At 35.5% G+C, this 21,171-nt stretch overlaps 1 protein-coding gene across 1 annotated transcript; it reads left to right on the top strand.

Moving 5' to 3' along the window:
• The first annotated feature begins 365 nt into the window (after window positions 1–365).
• Window positions 366–11,431, top strand: LOC121980069 (zinc finger MYM-type protein 1-like). The gene is made up of 2 exons (XM_042532038.1): window positions 366–802; window positions 10,888–11,431. The coding sequence occupies exons 1-2, from the start codon at window positions 366–368 to the stop codon at window positions 11,429–11,431; spliced, it is 981 nt and encodes a 326-aa protein (XP_042387972.1).
• Window positions 11,432–21,171: the final 9,740 nt, after the last annotated feature.

The following is a 21,171-nucleotide window of genomic DNA, read 5'->3' as shown; positions in this document are numbered from 1 at the left end:
AACGAGATCCGAGAAAAAGAAAACAAATATGTGAATATCATGTTAATATACGAGATGAGATAAGACCTTCATATCTAAGGATGGGGCCTTATCAACTAGATATGTTGGAGTATCCGGCTACAAAATTTGGAAATCAAAATCGTCGGTTTCAGAAAAAATGATTTTAGAAATTTCATTGGTTAGAGTATTCGCCTTCAACAAATAAGGTATATTGTTTTTATTGTTTTCTTTTTCTGAATGATATTAATTTATCTAATATCTCGGCACTAGTCAGTGAAGGATTTGACAATTGGAAAAGGGTAAACCAAGGAAAAACATGTGCATTTCTTGCCCATATTGGTTCTACAATTTCTTCGCCTCATACTATGTCTGAGAGAAGGGCTAAAAATTTGATGAGACCCTCTCAGTATATTGATAATGTGATGTATGTTCAAGCTAAAGAAGAAAAGGAGAAAAATCGTTTACGTTTGAAGACCTCAATTGTCACTATTCGATGCCTAGCACTTCAAGGTTGTGCCTTTAGAGGTAACGATGAATCTCTATCTTCATCTAATCATGGGAATTTCCTTGAATTGGTGAAGGCTTTTGCAAAAATGAGTATGGAAATTAATGAAGTTGTACTTGAGAATGCTCCAAAAAATACCCAATATATTGCTCCAGAAATTCAGAAAGATATTTTACATATTATGGCCAATAGAGTACGACAGATGGTTCGTGAAGAAGTTGGAGATAAATTCTTCTGTATTCTTGTTGATGAAGCACGAGATATATCTAAACGGGAGCAAATGGCCATTATCTTGAGGTTTGTGAACAATCATGGGATTTTTGACAAAAAGATTTTTTGCTATCAAAAGTGTTAGTAATACTACCTCATTGAATTTGAAAAAAGAAATATCAAATGTGTTGGTTAGTCCTAGGAAAACGTACCGGTTCCACTGTACAAAAATTTTTTGTACAAGTGTCGAACCTTTCCTTAAATAACCTATTGTGTTCTTTAGAAGTTAAATTATGAATCGCAAACGGAACTTAACATCATTGATTCCAAATTTAACTTATCTGTTCTTAATGGTTTAGATTTGAATCGCAAGCGGAACTTAACACTATTGATTCAAATCCACCTATGTTATTAATTCAATTAAATATTAATTTCCAAAATTGGCTTCCAAGATTGCATGGCGAGGCACATGGCCTTCTTGGATATGGGAGCAACCATCACCGCCTAGTCAAAGCCTTTTAAGGAAAGCTAATATTTAATTTCCTAAAATAACTCTAGGTTGACCAAAAAGAGCAATCGAATCACAAATTCGAAAAAGAAGAAAACACAAACTTGAAAAATAAATTCGATAAACTAGATCTAATTGTCTCTTGTATTTAGAATTCATACAAAGAAAAATAACTAGTATGATGCGGAAGAAAACTACTAGTTATACCTTCTCTTTGTAAGCTAATGACCTCAAGATCTTTTGTCGTATTCCTCGCCTCGCCTTGGACGTCGTGTGGGTGACGATCCTCCAAGATGAACACCACCCAAAAGTTTCCTCCTCTTCTTCTAAAATCCGGCCACCACCACCACCACCAAGGAGAAGAGAGCAAAAGCGAAAAGAGAAGGGAGAGAGGGGCTGACCACTTGAGGTCCTCCAAGCAAAAGAATAAGAGTTGTATCTCATGAAGCCCCCTCACCCCTTCTTTTGTATTACTTGCCCAAGGCAACTTTTAACAAAAATAAAATCATCCAAGAGTTTTTCCTTTTCCCTTTTTATTTTTTCTTTTCTTTCCTCTTAATTGAATCAATCACCAATTTTAATTTTGTGATGATTTTTTTAATTTAATTATGGCCGGCCCCTTGCTTGGGCACCAAGCAAGGTGGTCGGCCACCTCATCAAGAGAAAAGAAATATATATTTTTTTTAATTTTACAAGAAGAAATCTTCTTATAAAATTTACAAGCTCTCTTTCCTAAAGTATGAGTTAAAAAAGGAAAGTTCTAAAAATTAAAACCATATTTTAAAATTTAAAACTTCTCTTATAAAATTTCCTTTTTTAACATGATGATAGAAAATTTTAATTTTAAAACTTATCTTCCTTTTTTTTTCTTAAACCATAAGGATGGTTAAAAAAAAAGTTTTAAAACTTTTAAAACTCTCTATTAAAACATGTGGCCTAATTCAAATAAGGACAGTTTTGAAAATTAAAATCTCTCTTTTAAAACTTATAGTTTTCTACAAAGAGAAGATTTTAAAAATTCAAAACAGCCCTCCCCTTTTGAATTATTGTGGCCGGCCCTTCATGCTTGGTCACCAAGCAAAGGGTCGACCCCTATAGAAGAGGATGTGGCCGGTCCTTGCTTGGTCACCCAGCATTGGACCGGCCCACTTCTTGGATACCAAGAAGAGCCTTACATTTGGATGGACTTGAGGCTATAATGAGGCTACGACAGGGACCTAGAGGAGAAATTGGTTTTGGCCTTCTGATGAGCTTGAGTATCCCGTGCTCGCCCCGAACACACAACTCAAGTTCATTGATAATAACTCATTCCACTAGAGAGTTATTATCGCACTTCCGTACCAATCCCAAATTACATTATGGGCTCCTTCTTATCATGAGTGTGTTAGTCTCCCTGTGTTTAAGATTACGAATGTTCACTAATTAAGTAAGTTACTGACAACTCACTTAATTAATATCTAGCTCCAAGAGTAGTACCACTCAACTTCATTGTCATGTCGGACTAAGTCCACCTGCAGGGTTTAACATGGCAATCCTTATGAGCTCCTCTTGGGGACATTCTCAACCTAGATAACTAGGACACAGATTCCTTCTATAATCAACAACACACACTATAAGTAATATTATTTCCCAACTTATCAGGCATATTGATTTATCGAGCTAAACCTCACCCTTTGATAAGTCAAAGAAATAAATATTAAATATATGTGCTTGTTATTATATTAGAATTAAGAGCACACACTTCCATAATAATTAAGGTCTAGTTCTTTTACTAAGTCAGTACAAAAAGAACTTACCTAAATGGTCCTACTCAATACACTTAGAGTGTACCAGTGTAATTTATTAATCAAGATAAACTAATACTTAATTACACTACGACTATTCTGATGGTTTATTCCTTTCCATCTTAGTCATGAGCAACTGTTTATAATTTATAAAGAACTGACAACATGATCTTCTGAGTGTGACACCACACACCATGTTATCTACTTATATAAATTAATTGAACAATTACATTTAACAAATAAATGTAGATATTGACCAATGTGTTCTTTTATTTCAACAAATAAATGTTTACAAAAGCTAGACTTTTAGTATACACTCCAACAATCTCCCACTTATACTAAAAGTCTAAAGTGTCATATATGTTGTCATACATCTGATTCCCATCCCCTCCACATGTCGATCAAAAGCTTTCGCTGGAAGGGCCTTAGTGAAAGGATCTGCCAGGTTATCCGCTGATGCAATCTTGGCGACGACAACTTCTCCTCGCTTGACGATGTCTCGTATCAGGTGGTACTTGCGCTCTATATGTTTACTTGCCTTATGAGCTCGTGGTTCCTTCGAGTTTGCAACTGCACCGCTATTATCACAATAAATTGTGATGATCTTGGGCAAACCAGGAATTACATCTAAGTCCATTAGAAAGTTTCTGAGCCATACAGCTTCTTTGGTTGCCTCAGAGGCTGCCACATACTCAGCTTCCATGGTTGAGTCCGAGACGCATTTCTGCTTAACACTCCTCCATGCAATGGCTCCACCTCCTAGAGTAAACACATAGCCTGACATAGACTTATTGTTGTCCTTATCTGATTGGAAGTCCGAATCCGTGTATCCTATAGGGAGCAAATCGTCTGCTTGGTAAACTAGCATATAATCTCTAGTCCTTCTCAGGTACTTCAATATATGCTTTACAGCAGTCCAATGTCCTTGTCCAGGGTTACTCTGATATCTGCTGACCATGCCCACGGTAAAACAGATATCAGGTCTCGTACACAACATTGTATACATAAGGCTTCCTACAACCGAAGCATAAGGGACTGCCTTTATTTCCTCCATCTCCTTTGATGTCTTCGGAGACATCTCTTTAGATAAGGCTACTCCATGCCTAAAAGGTAAGAAACCTTTCTTGGAGTTCTGCATGCTAAAACGAGCAAGGATCATATCTATATATGAAGCTTGAGATAGGCACAACATTCTTTTCTTACGATCCCTTATAACTTTGATCCCAAGAATGTGTGCACATTCTCCTAAATCCTTCATATCAAATTGTTTGGACAACCATACCCTTACGTCCGACAATACCTTGACATTATTGTCAATTAACAAAATATCATCTACGTATAGTACAAGAAATATCACCACATTTTCGTTACACTTCTTGTATACACAAGACTCATCCGGACACTGAATAAATCCAGATGACTGGATTACTTCGTTAAACCGGATGTTCCAAGATCTTGAAGCTTGCTTCAGTCCATAAATGGACCGATTGAGCTTACACACTAGATGCTCTTTGCCCTTTTCAATGAACCCTTCTGGTTGCTTCATATGGATGTTTTCTTCAAGACTTCCGTTAAGGAAAGCTATCTTGACATCCATTTGCCAAATCTCATAATCCATATGAGCGGCAATGGATAAGAGTATCCGGATAGACTTAATCATAGCTACCGACGAAAAAGTCTCCTCATAATTGATTCCCTCTTTCTGAGTGTACTCTTTCCCAACAAGCCTTGCTTTGAAGGTTTCTACCTTCCCATCTGTCCCTCTTTTCCTTTTGTAGATCCACTTGCATCCAACGGCTTTTACACCATCAGGTGGTTCTACAAGCTCCCAGACCTTATTAGAGTACATAGACTCTATTTCAGAATGCATTGCCTTTTGCCAAAATACTGCATCTATATCTTGGAGTGCTTTATCATATGTCCGAGGATCAGGTTCATGTTTACCCGGGATCAAGTCCGAAGACTCTCCCAAAAACATGAATCTCTCAGGCTGCCTTACAACCCTCCCACTACGACGAGGCACCGTCTGTGGTTGTGTATCATGTGTGACACGTGTTGCAGTCTCTTGTGGTACTTCATCTTGTACTGTTGGTCCTCTCTAAGTTCTTCTAGAATAATTTTACTACTGGGCTTGTGATCCATTATATAGTCTTCTTCTAAAAACTGGGCATTGGTGTTAACAATGACCTTCTGGTCTTTAGGACTATAAAATAAACCACCTTTCGTTCCTCTGGGATAACCCACAAATGCACGAACTTCTGTACGAGATTCTAACTTATCAGCATCTGGTTTCAGCACATGTGCTGGACTACCCCAAATCCGAATATGTCTTAGACTGTGCTTGCGCCCATTCCACAATTCTGTGGGAGTAGAAGATACTGATTTAGAAGGTACTAAGTTCAGAATGTACGCTACCGTTTCCAGAGTGTATCCCCAAAACGAATTTGGTAATTCTGAATAACTCATCATCGATCTAACCATCTCCATAAGAGTCTTATTCCTTCGTTCTGCCACACCATTCTGTTGGGGTGTACCAGGTACGAACAATTGGGATTGAATCCCAGCTTTTGATAGGTAATTCCTAAACTCTCCTAAGAGGTATTCACCACCATGATCAGACCGTAGTGTCTTGATACTTTTACCTAGACGTTTCTCCACAACAGCCTTGCACTCTTTGAACTTATCAAAGCACTCAGACTTACGGCGCATCAGGTAAATATATCCATATCTTGAATAATCGTCTATAAAAGAGACAAAATATTCAAAACCACCTCTAGCCTGGATAGACATAGGACCACACAAATCAGAATGAACCAATTCTAACGCTTTTTTAGCTCTATATCCCTTGGCCTTAAAAGACCTCTTGGTCATTTTACCTTCTAAGCAAGATTCACAAGTTGAAAAATTTTCCAACTCTAATGAACCCAAGAGTCTATCAGCTATAAGCCTTTGAATCCTACTTAAGTTAATATGACCAAGCCTTAGATGCCAAAGATACGCTTGGTTCATCTCCGAAGGTTCTTTTCTTTTATTAGAGTTAGAAGATGTGTTATTAATTTTCATATTTTGCTTTGTGGGAGAAATTGGATTTAAAGTATATACATTGCCAACCAATGCACCAGAACAGATAATCACCTTATTTCTCTTTATAACCACATTGTTACTAAAAGAAACTGAATATCCATCCAAATACAGTTTAGAAACTTAAATTAAATTCTTTCTAAAACTGGGTACATAAAGACAATTTCTTAAAATCAAATTTCTATTCCTATCAAAAGATAAGTAGACGTCTCCCACTGCAACAGCTACCACCTTAGTAGCATTACCCATGTAGACGGTAATCTCTCCTTCAGATAGTCGTCGGGTTTCCTGGACCCCTGCAAGCAATTGCAGACATGATCAGTGGCTCCCGTATCTACACACCAGGTGCTGGTAGATAACACCACTAAACATATTTCAACAACTAGAGCATGAGATATACCTTTATTGTTCTGATTCCTATGAGGACAGTCTGTCTTCCAATGTCATGTCTGCTTGCAGATGAAGCACTTGTCTTTCGGCTTCTTCATTCCAGCTTTTTATCCCTGAGGTTTATTCACTCTCTTTGCTGAAAAGACCTGTTTCTTCTTCTTCTTGCCTTTCGACTTAGAAGTAGAACCATTTTCAGTATAGTGAATCTGAGAACTTTGACGAAATATACCTTCTGCTGCCTATAGTTCTGTCAGAAGTTCCGCCAACGTATATTCTCTTTTGTTCATGTTATAGTTCAGGCGGAACTGCTCAAAACTTCTGGGTAGCGTTTGGAGAATTATATCGACATGGGTTTCCCCATCGATTTCTCCTCCAAGAACTTGTATTTCGTTCAGATAGGTCATCATTTTAAGGATATGATCCCTTACGGGTGTTCCCTCAGACATGGTGGTCGTCATTAACTTTCTCATTTCCTCTTGCCTAGCAGTCCGACTCTAGTGCCCAAAGAGTTCTTTGAGATTGTTCATGATATCATAAGCTATTGGTAAATCTTGATGCTGATGTTGCAATACATTTGACATTGATGCCAAAATGTAACACCGCGTCATCTCATCAGCTTTTACCCATTTCTTATGATACTCAATCTCCTCTGGGGTAGAGTCACCGTCAGGTGCATCAGGGCAAGCCTCAGTCAGTACAAACTTATAGCTTTCAACAGTAAGAACAATGTCTAGGTTCCTTTTCCAATTTATATAGTTGGATCCAGTAAGTTTGTTCACTTTTAGTATAATGGTCAGTGGGTTGAAAGTCATCCTAAGAATCACAAAAATAACTTTGGTCAGGACTCTAAATTTAGAATAATATTGATTCCTCAAACAATACTATTTTAAATTAACCAACACCTCAAAACACCGTGAATTTTGTATGCCATGATAGTGTGGACATATACAAATTCAACATTTGTAAAAGGAGGGTGTAACCCATTAATTTTATTATCTTGTCAAGCTAATTTTTTGACAAATAAAATTAATTGTTGGTTTCCTTCGGTCACACAAATAATAGCAGTGACTCCGATGGGGAGGATACTATTAGACGTGCCTAAGTGTATACCATTACTTGACACTAAGTCCATTAATAAGATTGTGCCCCTTCCGATGGGGAAGATCACACGCTCTTAATTAATTTCCTATAGTCATCTAAAATGGATGTTTGATCTAGTGATCCGCAAACAAACTCATCCGATATGGAGGAAGGCACTCAGAGCCAACGCGCAAGTTTGCTTGCATCACTTACAAACCAATAATAGAGACCGTGGAATTTATTAAAATAAATCTCTCTCCCACTTAGTTATTTAAAGTGAGGAATTTTAAACTATCCTAGCATACATCACATGCATACAAACACATCACAATAAATAAAAGCAATAAATATGGAAATTATTTTCCAACTATTATGGCATTTTTCTGTTACTGTCCTCCATGTGCTCCAACCCTAACTGCTGCCATCTTTAGCCACCGCCATCGGGTCGAGTCGTCGCATCCATCTTGCTTCTTATTCCGCTGCACCTCTGGTGCTCCAAAAGTACCACGCCTCGCAAGAAACCGATCCGCGACAAAAATAGAATTTTACATATATCGATCCTATATTCCACGAGGGAATGTATATGTAATCTAGATCGAAAAAAATTCTAAAATCCTAGGGCTAATACAGCTCCTACTGTATTAGTTACATACAATCATGCACACACAAAATATTGCCTTTGACAGGTCCAAGGGTCCAATCACACACAACATCAATAAGCCATAATAGTTGGAGCCTGCAACCAAAGAGTTAGCACATCCTACTATTATCCTGCCTAAATTATGTATGACATGTGCATAACCTATTTGAATTCTAAACACACAGAGGCAAACCCTAGCTCTGATACCAATTGTTGGTTAGTCCTAGGAAAACGTACCGATTCCACTGTACAAAAATTTTTTGTACAAGTGTCGAACCTTTCCTTAAATAATCTATTGTGTTCTTTAAAAGTTAAATTAGGAATCGCAGACGGAACTTAATATCATTGATTCCAAATTTAACTTATATGTTCTTGATGGTTTAGATTTGAATCGCAAGCAGAACTTAACACTATTGATTCAAATCCACCTATGTTATTAATTCCATTAAATATTAATTTCCAAAATTGACTTCCAGGACTGCATGGCGAGGCACATGGCCTTCTTGGATATGGGAGCAACCACCACTGCCTAGTCAAAGCCTTTTAAGGAAAGCTAATATTTAATTTCCTAAAATAACTCTAGGTTAACCAAAAAGAACAATCGAATCACAAATTCGAAAAAGAAGAAAACACAAACTCGAAAAATAAATTCGATAAACTAGATCTAATTGCCTCTTGTATTTAGAATTCATACAAAGAAAAATAACTAGTATTATGCGGAAGAAAACTACTAGTTATACCTTCTCTTTGTAAGCTAATGACCTCAAGATCTTCTGCCGTATTCCTCGCCTTGCCTTGGACGTCGTGTGGGCGACGATCCTCCAAGATGAACACCACCCAAAAGTTTCCTCCTCTTCTTCTAAAATCCGGCCACCACCACCACCACCAAGGAGAAGAGAGCAAAAGGGAAAAGAGAAGGGAGAGAGGGGTCGGCCACTTGAGATCCTCCAAGCAAAAGAATAAGAGTTGTATCTCATGAAGCCCCCTCACCCCTTCTTTTATATTACTTGCCCAAGGCAACTTTTAACAAAAATAAAATCATCCAAGAGTTTTTCTTTTTCCCTTTTTCTTTTTCCTTTTCTTTCCTCTTGATTGAATCAATCACCAATTTTAATTTTGTGATGATTTTTTTAATTTAATTATGGTCGGCCCCTTGCTTGGGCACCATGCAAGGTGGCCGACCACCTCATCAAGAGAAAAGGAAATATTTTTTTTTTTTAAATTTTACAAGAAGAAATCTTCTTATAAAATTTACAAGCTCTCTTTCCTAAAGTATGAGTTAAAAAAGGAAAGTTCTAAAAATTAAAACCATGTTTTAAAATTTAAAACTTCTCTTATAAAATTTCCTTTTTTAACATGATGATAGAAAATTTTAATTTTAAAACTTATCTTCCTTTTTTTTTCTTAGACCATGAGGATGGTTAAAAAAGAAAAGTTTTAAAACTTTTAAAACTCTCTATTAAAACATGTGGCTTAATTCAAATAAGGAAAGTTTTGAAAATTAAAATCTCTCTTTTAAAACTTATAGTTTTCTACAAAAAGAAGATTTTAAAAATTCAAAACAACCCTCCCCTTTTGAATTATTGTGGTCGGCCCCTTCATGCTTGGTCACCAAGCAAAGGGCCGACCCCTATAGAAGAGGATGTGGCCGACCCTTTCTTGGTCACCAAGCATTGGACCGGCCCACTTCTTGGACAACAAGAAGAGCCTTACATTTGGATGAACTTGAGGCTATAATGAGGCTACGACAGGGACCTAGAGGAGAAATTGGTTTTGGCCTTCCGATGAGCTTGAGTATCTCGTGCTCGCCCCGAACACACAACTCAAGTTCATCGATAATAACTCATTCCACTAGAGAGTTATTATCGCACTACCGTACCAATCCCAAATTATATTATGAGCTCCTTCTTATCATGAGTGTGTTAGTCTCCCTGTATTTAAGATTACTAATATCCACTAATTAAGTAAGTTGCTGACAACTCACTTAATTAATATCTAGCTCCAAGAGTAGTACCACTCAACTTCATTATCATGTCGGACTAAGTCCACCTGCAGGGTTTAACATGGCAATCCTTATGAGCTCCTCTTGGGGACATTCTCAACCTAGATAATTAGGACACAGATTCCTTCTATAATCAACAACACACACTATAAGTAATATCATTTCCCAACTTATCGGGCATATTGATTTATCGAGCTAAACCTCACCCTTTGATAAGTCAAAGAAATAAATATTAAATATATGTGCTTGTTATTATATTAGAATTAAGAGCACACACTTCCATAATAACTAAGGTCTAGTTCTTTTACTAAGTCAGTACAAAAAGAACTTACCTAAATGATCCTACTCAATACACTTAGAGTGTACCAGTGTAATTTATTAATCAAGATAAACTAATACTTAATTACACTACGACTATTCTGATGGTTTATTCATTTCCATCTTAGTCATGAGCAACTGTTTATAATTTATAAAGATCTGACAACATGATCTTCTGAGTGTGACACCACACACCATGTTATCTACTTATATAAATTAATTGAACAATTACATTTAACAAATAAATGTAGATATTGACCAATGTGATTCTTTTATTTCAACAAATAAATGTTTACAAAAATTAGGCTTTCAGTATACACTCCAACAAAATGTTCTTGTTCATCATGATCTACAAGTTAAGAAAATCAGAGGCCAAGGATATGATGGTGCTAGCAATATGCGTGGCGCGTGGAATGGACTCCAGGCATTATTTCTCAGAGATTGTCCTTATGCATACTATGTTCACTATTTTGCTCATCGACTACAATTAACATTGGTTTCTGTCGCTAAGGATGTCAGTGTTATTTGGGAATTCTTTTCTCATTTGGACAATATTGTCAATATTGTTACTTCTTCTATTAAGCGCATTGCTAAGTTACATACTGCACAAAGAAATGAAATTGAACATATGTTGGCAATTGGAGAACGTGATTCTGGAAGTGGGGTCAATCAGATTGGTAATTTGCAGCGGGCAGGAGCTACTCGTTGGAGTTCTCACTATAACTTAGTAAAAAGCTTGATAGGTATGTACGCTGCAACTTGCAAAGTTTTTGAAGTTCTTAGTGACTATTCTCCAAATGGAAGAGCTAAGGCTAAAGTTCGGGGAATTTACAGAAACATGGCAAGCTTTGAATTTGTGTTCATTTTGCACTTGATGCATAAAATTATGAGAACAACAGATACTCTTTGTTAAATTCTTCAAAGAAAATCTCAAGACATTTTGACTGCTATTACATTTGTCTCTACTACCAAAACCATCCTTCAAGAACTTAGAGAATGCGGGTGGGAAGAATTTCTTCATGAAGTGAAAGTTTTTTGTTCGAGAAATGATATTGATGTGCCTGACCTTGATTGCCTATATTAATTTTAATTCATATTATGCTTGTTATACTAATTCTGTAATGTAGAAAATTGAAGCTACAAGTTGGCTAGAAAAAGAACTTCCCGATTCGCAGAGGTCCGAGCATCGTAAGTAGGTTTAGGAGCCTGGATTTGGTCGAACCCAGCCATGCATGCAGTTGAGTTGGCCAGCTCTAATTGGTCAGCACGCGTGAGAGTCCAAGCATCTGGGGCTGGTCCAAGCGCCCCTGATTGGATAGAGGCAAGATGAATAGAGGTTCACCGATGTGTAGTCACTTAAGCGCTCCAAGCACTCGAGCGTAGATTGTTGGAGTGTATACTGAAAGCCTAAGCTTTTGTAAACATTTGTTTTGAATAAAGAATCACATTTGGTCAAATTATCTACATTTATTTGTAGTTGTTCAATTAATTTATATTGAAGATAACATAGCATGTGGTGTCACATACAGAAGATAATGTTGTCAGTACCTTATAAATTATAAACAGTAGCTCACGACCAAAATGGAAAGGAACAAATCATTAGAAGGTCGTAGTGTAATTAGGTATCAGTTTATCTTGACTGTATAATTACACTAGTACACTTAGAGTGTATTGAGTAGGACCATTTGAGGTCGTTTCTTTTATACTGACTTTATAAAGGAACAAAGACCTCAGTTATTATGGAAGTGTGTGCTCTTAATCCTAATATAATAACAAGTATATATATTTGATATTTATTTCTTTAATTTATCAAAGGGTGAGATTTAGTTCGATGAATCAATAAGCCTGATAAGTTGGGAAATGATATCACTTATAGTGTGTGTTGTTGATTATAGAAGGAAACTGTGTCCTAGAGATACTAGGTTGATAATGTCCCCAAGAGGAGCTCATAAGGATTGTCATGTTAAACCCTGCAGGTGGACTTAGTCCAACATGACGATAAGGTTGAGTGGTACTACTCTTGGACTTAGATATTAATTAAATGAGTTGTCAGTAACTCACTTAATTAGTGGACATTCGATATCTTAAACACAGGGAGACTAACACGCTCATAATAAGAAGGAGCCCAAAAATATAATTTGGGATTAGTGCGGTAGTTCAATGATAGTTCTCTAGTGGAATGAATTATCATTGATAAAATTAAGTTGTGTGTTCAGGGCGAACACGGGATGCTTAATTTTATCGGAAGACCAAAATCAATTCCTCCTCTCGGTCTCTATCGTAGCCTCTTATTTATAGAGTTCTATACCCACCTATACCCACCCAATAGGGGCCGGCCAAGCTAGCTTGGGAAACAAGCTAGGGCCGGCCTAGGTATAAGATTGGGTGGTCGGCCCTAGCTTGAACCCAAGCTAGTGGGGCCGGCCAAAATAAATTAAAAGTAATTTTAATTTTAATTTTTATTATGTGGAAGAAATAATTTATTAAAGAGAATTTAAATTAAAATATCTCTCTTATAAAAGATCTACAAAAGAATAAAGAAAGAGATTAGATCTCTTTCCTTATTTGTAGATTGGTGAGATATTTTATTTTCTCTTTAAAATTATTCACATGTTGATAAAATTAAAATTATAGAAATTTCCTTTTATCAACCATGAAGAGATTTTTGAAGAGAAATTTTAATTTTAAAATTTTCGGAAACAAATTAGGAAGTTTTAATTGTTGATTGAAACTTGTTCAATTTGTTCTCCAATGATGTGGCCGGCCAATGTAGATTTAATTGGGAAATTTTATTTTATTTTTCTCAATTAAATCATGTCAAGGAAATTGAGAAAATTTTATTGTAATTAAATTTCCTAATTTGCCTAGGCCAAGGAATATAAAAGAAGGGGTGAAGGTGCCTTCATGAGATACAACATCTATTATTTCTTTCCCTCTTTTGTTCCTTGGTGTGGCCGGCCATCCTCTCCCTCTCTTCCTCTTGTAGTGGCCGAATCTCCCTCTTCCATTGGAGCTCTTGTGGTGGCCGGATACTACTCGGAGAAGAAGAAGAAGAAGGAGAGAAAGCTAGCATCTCTTGGAGCTTGGTTAGTGTTTTGATTTTCTTCCTTGGTGAAGCTTCCTCTTTGTTGGCCGAACCTAGCTAGGAGGAGAAGAAGGTGATTGGTGGTTTCTCATCTCGGAAGATCGTTGCCCACACAACGTCCGAGGTTAGAAGAGGAATACGGTAGAAGATCAAGAGGTTTTTCTAAAAGGTATAACTAGTAATTTTTCTTTCCGCATCATACTAGTTATTTATGGAAATAATACCAAATACAAGAGGCTTACGATTCTAGAATTTCGAATATGTTTTTCGATGTTGTGTTCTTTTATTTTTTCTTTTCCTTGTGATTTGATTGTTCTTTTCGGTTAACCTAAAGTTATTTTAGGAAATTATATATTAGATTTCTATAAAAGGTTTTGTCTAGTCGGTGGTGGTTGCTCCCATATCCAAGAAGGTCGTGTGCCTCGCCACGTCAGTACTGGGAACCAATTATGGAAATTAATATTTAATGGAATTAATAACTTAAGGTGATTTGGGTCGAACGTGTTAAGTTCCGCAGGAGATCCAAGTCAAAACCTAAAAGAACAAATAGATTAAGTTTTGGATCAAACGTGTTAAGTTCCGCAGGCGATCCAAAATTTAATTTAAAAGAACACATGGTAGCTAGGAAAAGGTTCAGACCTTTGTACAAATTTTTGTACAGTGGAACCTCTAGGTTTTCCGAGTAGCAACCAACATAGATAACTTTATAGGGATCTTATACATAAAACAATACATAACGCAATAGAAAAAGGATCATTCCAGAGATCCATACGAATACAGCATACTTGTTCTTGCTACTCGATCATATAGTTGATTAATCATCACTATTGTTCTTTAATGAGTGGATTTAATTGTCTAATTTGAATTAGACTCAATCTAATGGTTGGATTCATTTGAGTTTAACCTAATGAGTCTAATTCAGATTAGACTCAATTCAATAGCCCAATGGTTCATCATATTTTAGTCAAACTAAAAATGAACACATCTCTAAATCAATATGCTCTTTTTGTGTGACCCAATAGGTTTTTGTAATGTTAGCAATGTATCTAAAATAACATTTTAGATATATAAATAATGAGTGACATCTAGCAATGCATCATTGCTACCCAAGTGACGAGAATGTCAAGATTTGACCTAATCTTTCTATGTCTATTATATTGTATGACTTGGTCCTTCTATCTTCGATATCTAGATTGATCAATGAGGCATAGACCATATCATCCTCTTATTAATCTTTGTGCTTCTTAATCTCCAAGTAGATTCACTTAACCAAATGAGCTCAATATCTCATATTGACTTATTTGAGCATGACCATACATTTTAGTAGTCCTACTTAATCAAGAGACCCATAGATATCACTTTTATCATATGGAAGGGATAGATCTCATCTACATCACTCACATCCCTCCCCATAACTTATTGCATATCTAGTGATCGACTTTATAATCCACCTTGTTACAGGTGATATTTGTCAATACCAAAGTACACAACTCCTTATATAGAGAATCATAGTACTTTAGGTTTAAAGACTATTCATACTAATAGTCACTATGAGAATGTTTATAACACTCATATAATGATCCAAGAAACCTTCTTATCGTGAGTCAATTCAGTATATATTCTCTAATATATATTCATGTGTCAACTTAATACCTTATATCTATGACTTATGAGATTAAGTTATCAATTGACCTACATGTCAGTCTCAATGTACTAATATTATCAGTTTTGAGTAGTGTTCTATATATATCTACAATCTTCCACTATCAATTTAACTAATTGATATGTTGTAGATTAGAACTACTATCCTAAGACATTGTTATATTTATTTATCTAGCATAGATGTAAAGTAAATATAATAACCATAACCTTTGTCTTTTATTAATAAAATATGATATAATATGTCCTAAGTCAATCAACTCTTGAATTGCTCTTAGGGTTTACACTAACAAACTTAGCGTCGAAGCATGATCGGATAGGCTTCAGTGGAGATGTCCGAGGGTGGTCCTGACACTTGGAAAGGCCTATAAAAGAAGCTTCAATCAACAACATCATAACATGAATTACAACAACTCTTATACTCACATGTTGCTCTGAAGACTGCTCTACGATGCCAAAACACTCCTCCGACGACTACGCTCGAGCTTTAACACAAAGTCATTGGTATACTTGTATTTAAGTTAGTTGCACTTTAACTTTCTATATCCTTGTATTTATTCGATTGATCTTTGTGGATTACCCATCGAAATGGTCCTAAGGCCTGGGTTTTGGAGTAGGAGTCGTCGAATGTTCTAAACCAAGTAAAACGCTTGTGTTCCACTTTCTCGTGTTTTCTTTTATTTACTTCATCTATTCTTCCATTGCGGATCAGTTTTAAAAATTCAAAAGGAAAATTTTTAAAAACACGTGATTCACCCCCCCCCCCCCTCTCTCACGTGCAAACGATCCTACAAGGACAAGCCCCAGTGGGCCTATAGGCGTTGATCAAACTTAGATATATTTTGAAAGTCCAAGTTGAGACCAAGACTAGATCCTGGTCTTTGTCAGACAAGATCTAAGTCATAAATTTATCTTATTTTATTATGTGTTAACTCTATTTTGTATGGTATCTTTGTTATTTTGGACTAACGTGTTTTGTAGGACCAAAGTGCAAAATTTAGCCTAGGATGAACAGTGCTCGAGACTACACCTCGAGTAATTGGAGGTGCCTCATATGAGTTGATGGAGGTGCGCTAAGCAAGTGAAGGCGCCCTCGTGCGGATAGAGTCCGAAGATAAAACTTCGCTGTACAAAGGCATCTCGGAGCGCATTGGAGGTGCCTCAAAGCTTAAAGAGGCACCTCGGAGCATATAAAGACTGAAGTCCATGGATCATATAAGCGTCGTTGGAGACGCCTCGGATTGTTGGAGGCACCTCTAACACTATGTAAAAGAGGGGTTCGGTCAAGAGGTTTAACACAACTTGTTTACGTGCTTCCTCGACTGTTCGACTACTCCGACTTTGTACTACTACTGTGCTACAACGTTGCTTCACTTGACTACTATAAACGGACCGACACCAACACACGAGCTCACTAAATTCTTCATCTTTGTGTTGGTAACATTTTTTTATTTAATTTACTGCATAGGGGAAGTGTAAGTCATTGTACTCGATTACTCTAGTGAAAGTTTACTGGTAGAGGATTTCAGTGGATTACCCATCAGGAAAGGTCCAAAGGGTTTGGATCTTAGAGTAGGAGTTGCCAAAAGCTCTAAACCAAGTAAATCACTATGTTTTATTTTCTTCTTTCTCATTTAGTTTATTTTGCTGCTGCGCGCTCAATTTGAAAATAAAAACGCTTGTAAAATACACGTGATTCACCCCTCCTTTCATGTGCACACTATCCTACAGTGTTTTTTCTTTTTATTTATTTATTTTTAGTTTATAGTTAAGCCATTTGGGGGCTTGCCTATTGAGTTTTGTTATTCCGCACCCCTTATGTTGCACACCTCGTGAGCACTTCATTTTTTTTTTTTTGAAATTTTTTTATGCTTAATACTATAATTAAACCCCATAAATTCTAAAGGCAAAATCTAATTGACATAATTGAAAGCTTTATATATATATAGATAGAGACAGAGAGAGATTTGATATGTTAAGCGACGCTTTGTGCGCGACCGTGAGCGAAGTCTGATGTGTTCTATCTGACGCGGCTAAAATCTAATTTTTTTTTAATCTCTCTATCTCATCTGCATGCAATAACTTTTCTCTCTCATTTGCATGCAACAACTATAAAATTGTCATTTCTCTCTCATCTGATTGCATGCAACAATCACTGTACTGCTAATTTTTAAAGGTGATATAGCTGCTATAACGTTGTAGCAGCTACTACACAATAGCTGCTACACGTTGTAGCAGTTTCTGTATAGTAGCTGCTATAATGTGTAGCAGTGTTATTATGTAGCTACTATGTTATAGCAGTTGTTGCACCGTTGGAATAACTACTACACCTTTTTAGCAGCTACTACACCGTTGTAGTAACTTTTTCACCGTTGTAGCAGCTACTGCACCATTATAGAGTTACTGCACTGTTGTAGTAGCTACTGTACCATTGTAGCAACTACTGCATCGTTGTAGCAGCTTCTACACCGTTGTAGTAGCTTCTGCATCGTTGTAGCAGCTTCTGCACCGTTGTAGCAGCTTCTGCACCGTTGTAGCAGTTACTGCACCGTTGCAGCAACTTCTGCAGCGTTCTAGCAGCTTCTGCACCGTTCTAGCAGCTACTGCACCGTCGTAACAACTTCTGCACCGTTGTAGCAGCTTCTGCACCGTCGTAGCAGCTACTGCACCGTTGTAGCAGCTACTGCATACTAATTGCTATAAGTTGTAGCAGCTACTGTATAGTAGCTGCTACAACGTTGCATCATCATTACCGCAATAATTTTTTGCATGTAAAATAGGCGAGAGAAGATAAAATTTTATTTTAATTTAAAAAGAAAGAGAGAAAAGTTGTTACATGCAGATGAGAGATATTAAAAAAATTAGATTTTAGTCGCGTCAGATAGCCCATGTCTGATTTCGCTTACGGTCGCACATAAAGCGTCGCTTAGCATATCAAATCTCTCTCTCTCTCTCTCTCTCTCTCTCTCTCTCTCTCTCTCTATATATATATATATATATATATATATATATATATATATATATATATATATATACGTCCTATTGGTATATCACCTTAAAATTGTTTGAGGTGCTCATAAGGTGTGCAGCGTAAGGGGTGCAACATATCAAAACTCTTTTTATATATATAGATAGTGCTGATTTGGCAGTGCCAACACCACCTTAATGTTGATTTATAGAAACTAGCGCCATACCAAGGTGATGTTGTTTTTAAAAAAACCAGTACCACATTAATTGTTGCCAAGAGAGAAGAGAAAATGTTATTTTACTTTAAAAGGAAAAAAGGAAAATTATTATAAATAGATGAGAGAGGAAAATAAAAAAAATTAGATTTTGATCGTATCAAGTTAAATATATAGTCGCTCAAGTAAAGATGTGCAAGATAATAATAGCCCATATTTAAAATTACCTACTGACGTCGACTACTGGGGCAGATCCTCTCGTCCATAAAAAAGTGGATCGGGGGATGAACCACTTGTAATTGTAATCGAATCATGGTCATGATCTATCTGCAATTGTGATCACTCCCTGGGTTCATCGTCCTCCCAGGTTATAGTTTGGGTCGGGGTGAGTGACCGAAGGCCACCCGGAGGCCGCCGGTGGTGGGCAGTGGGGGGGAGGGTGGGGGAGGGTGGGGGGCCATCTCTGAGTGGCCTTCGGCCATCCATCCTGATCTAAACTATAACCTGGGGGACGATGAATACAGAGAGGGATCACAACTAATTACGGTTGGATCACAATCACGATCCATCCGTAATTGCAAAAGATTCATCCCCTGATCCACTTGATTCGGTCGTAATTACAAATGTTTCATTCCCTAATCTACTATTTTTGACCTAAGATCTGGGCTCGACTACTAGGACTTACTTACTAAGGAAAATTTTTAACCTACTTGCAGGGTCGGCCCTAACTTTGGGGGCCCTTGGCGAAAAAAGGAAAAAAAATGCCCTATAGGAAATAAAATATTTACTAAATAGAGTTTAATATAAAATTTTAAAAATCAATATATTCATTTAAAATATGATAAACTCTATATAAAATATATTTCTCAAGATTCTCTAAAAAGTACAACACCATACAAAATATATTTTCCAAACTTCTCCAAAAAAATACAATACCTACAAATAAAAAAAATCACCAATAAAATTTAAATCTTCTAACATTTTGAAAAATAAAATTACCAATAAAATATTCAAAATCGAGTTTTTCTAACACTTTATTTTTATTGTATAAAATCATCAATCCATTTAATCTATAATCATGAGACATAGTTGAATACAAGTATGATTTTATCAATTTTAGTTTAGAAAAACTTCTTTCTGTTAATGTTACAATAACTAGTATAGTTAACACTCTTTTTCTTTTGTTTATTTTTTTATTCCTAGATTGATATTTCTTTGTAAACATGTTTGTACTACAAATTTCAAGTGTAAAAATAAAACACACAAAACAAGCAACAAGCTAGTAATGACATAAAGTGAAAATAATAGTGAAAGAGTAATAAAACATGATTTGTGTTTGAAGTAATCAATATAATCTATTATATAATGCTTAAAATTGGAATGATTTATTTAAACTCTTTCAAATAAAAAATCATAAAATATTGAACTCCAATATAATATTAAAAATCAATATTTAATAATAAGAAAAAATATAATAAGTAGTAATTTACATTACAGGTTTATATATCGATGAAATTAAAATTTCAATTAAAGAATAAATTTTTCTGATTTAATTAGAAGAGATTCAAAGAAGAAGAATAGACAAAAATGACTTTCAAGAATCAGACTTCATTTTTTAGAGTCTGCTGACTTCTATAAATGAATTAATGAAAAAAAAGTTATAAAAAAAGATAGTCGGATGCATGAAACTCTCATTTTACGAGGTCTCGAGGAAGGATTTATTGTACATGAAGAAAAAGTTATACATGAAATAAAATCTTAGAAAGAAAAAAAGAATATTTACCTTCCCTTTTTCTTTCTTTCTTTTTTTTAGATTTTTTTATTAAATATTAATCTTGAATTTTAATAGTAAAACAATCCAATAAAATATATTTTTTAAATTTTTATTAAAATAATTTAATTATATATATTATATATTATATATTATATCTTACTATTTTATTAAAAATCTTCCCCCTTTACTAACTAACTTTGGTGAAGCCTAAAATGTATTTACGTTAATGCCCTTTTTTCTATTTACACTAAAAATAATTCCAAGATTTATTAGTAATTTCACAAGCGAAACAATCAGTGATCTAGAGTTCGAGACTCAGCTACAGCGTATTATTATGAATTTTTCTTATAATTAATTTTCTCTGGTTGTTTTATATAAAAAAAATATAGTTCTTTTTAGTCCCATATCTTAAAATTGATAACACTATGATCAAAAAATCTTCTATAAATTTTTTAGGCCGATGATGTTAAAAAATATACTTTTCTTAGCTTTTTTAAATAAGACAAGTATAATATTAAATTAAAATAATTTTTTTCATAGGGAAAACCGATTTTCAAAGACTCAAATAATTTATATATTATTATATTACACACGCAACGCGTGTGCACGATGACACTAGTATATATTAAATTTGAGGCTCCTAAAATTTAGGGGCTCTAAATTATCATCCTCGGTAACATGTCTTAAGATCGTCTTATCTACTTGTATAGGTAATACCTTCACCTCTTACATTTGGATAAGTAAGATTTATCATCCAAATATGAGAGGTACAGATAGTATCGAATTAACGCTTACTAAGAATGACCGATGGGTTTAGGATGAACTGAAAAAAAATATAAAAATTAAAAGCTATTAAATTTTTTTATATAAAAAAGGTGGGGCTGGCACGATGCCTCGACCCCTATATATATATATATATATATATATATATATATATATATATATATATATCG

This window comes from Zingiber officinale, chromosome 5A (genome assembly GCF_018446385.1).
Source record: "Zingiber officinale cultivar Zhangliang chromosome 5A, Zo_v1.1, whole genome shotgun sequence".
In the NCBI taxonomy this organism is placed as follows: Eukaryota; Viridiplantae; Streptophyta; class Magnoliopsida; order Zingiberales; family Zingiberaceae; genus Zingiber; species Zingiber officinale.
This window is presented reverse-complemented; position numbering and strand designations above follow the sequence as displayed.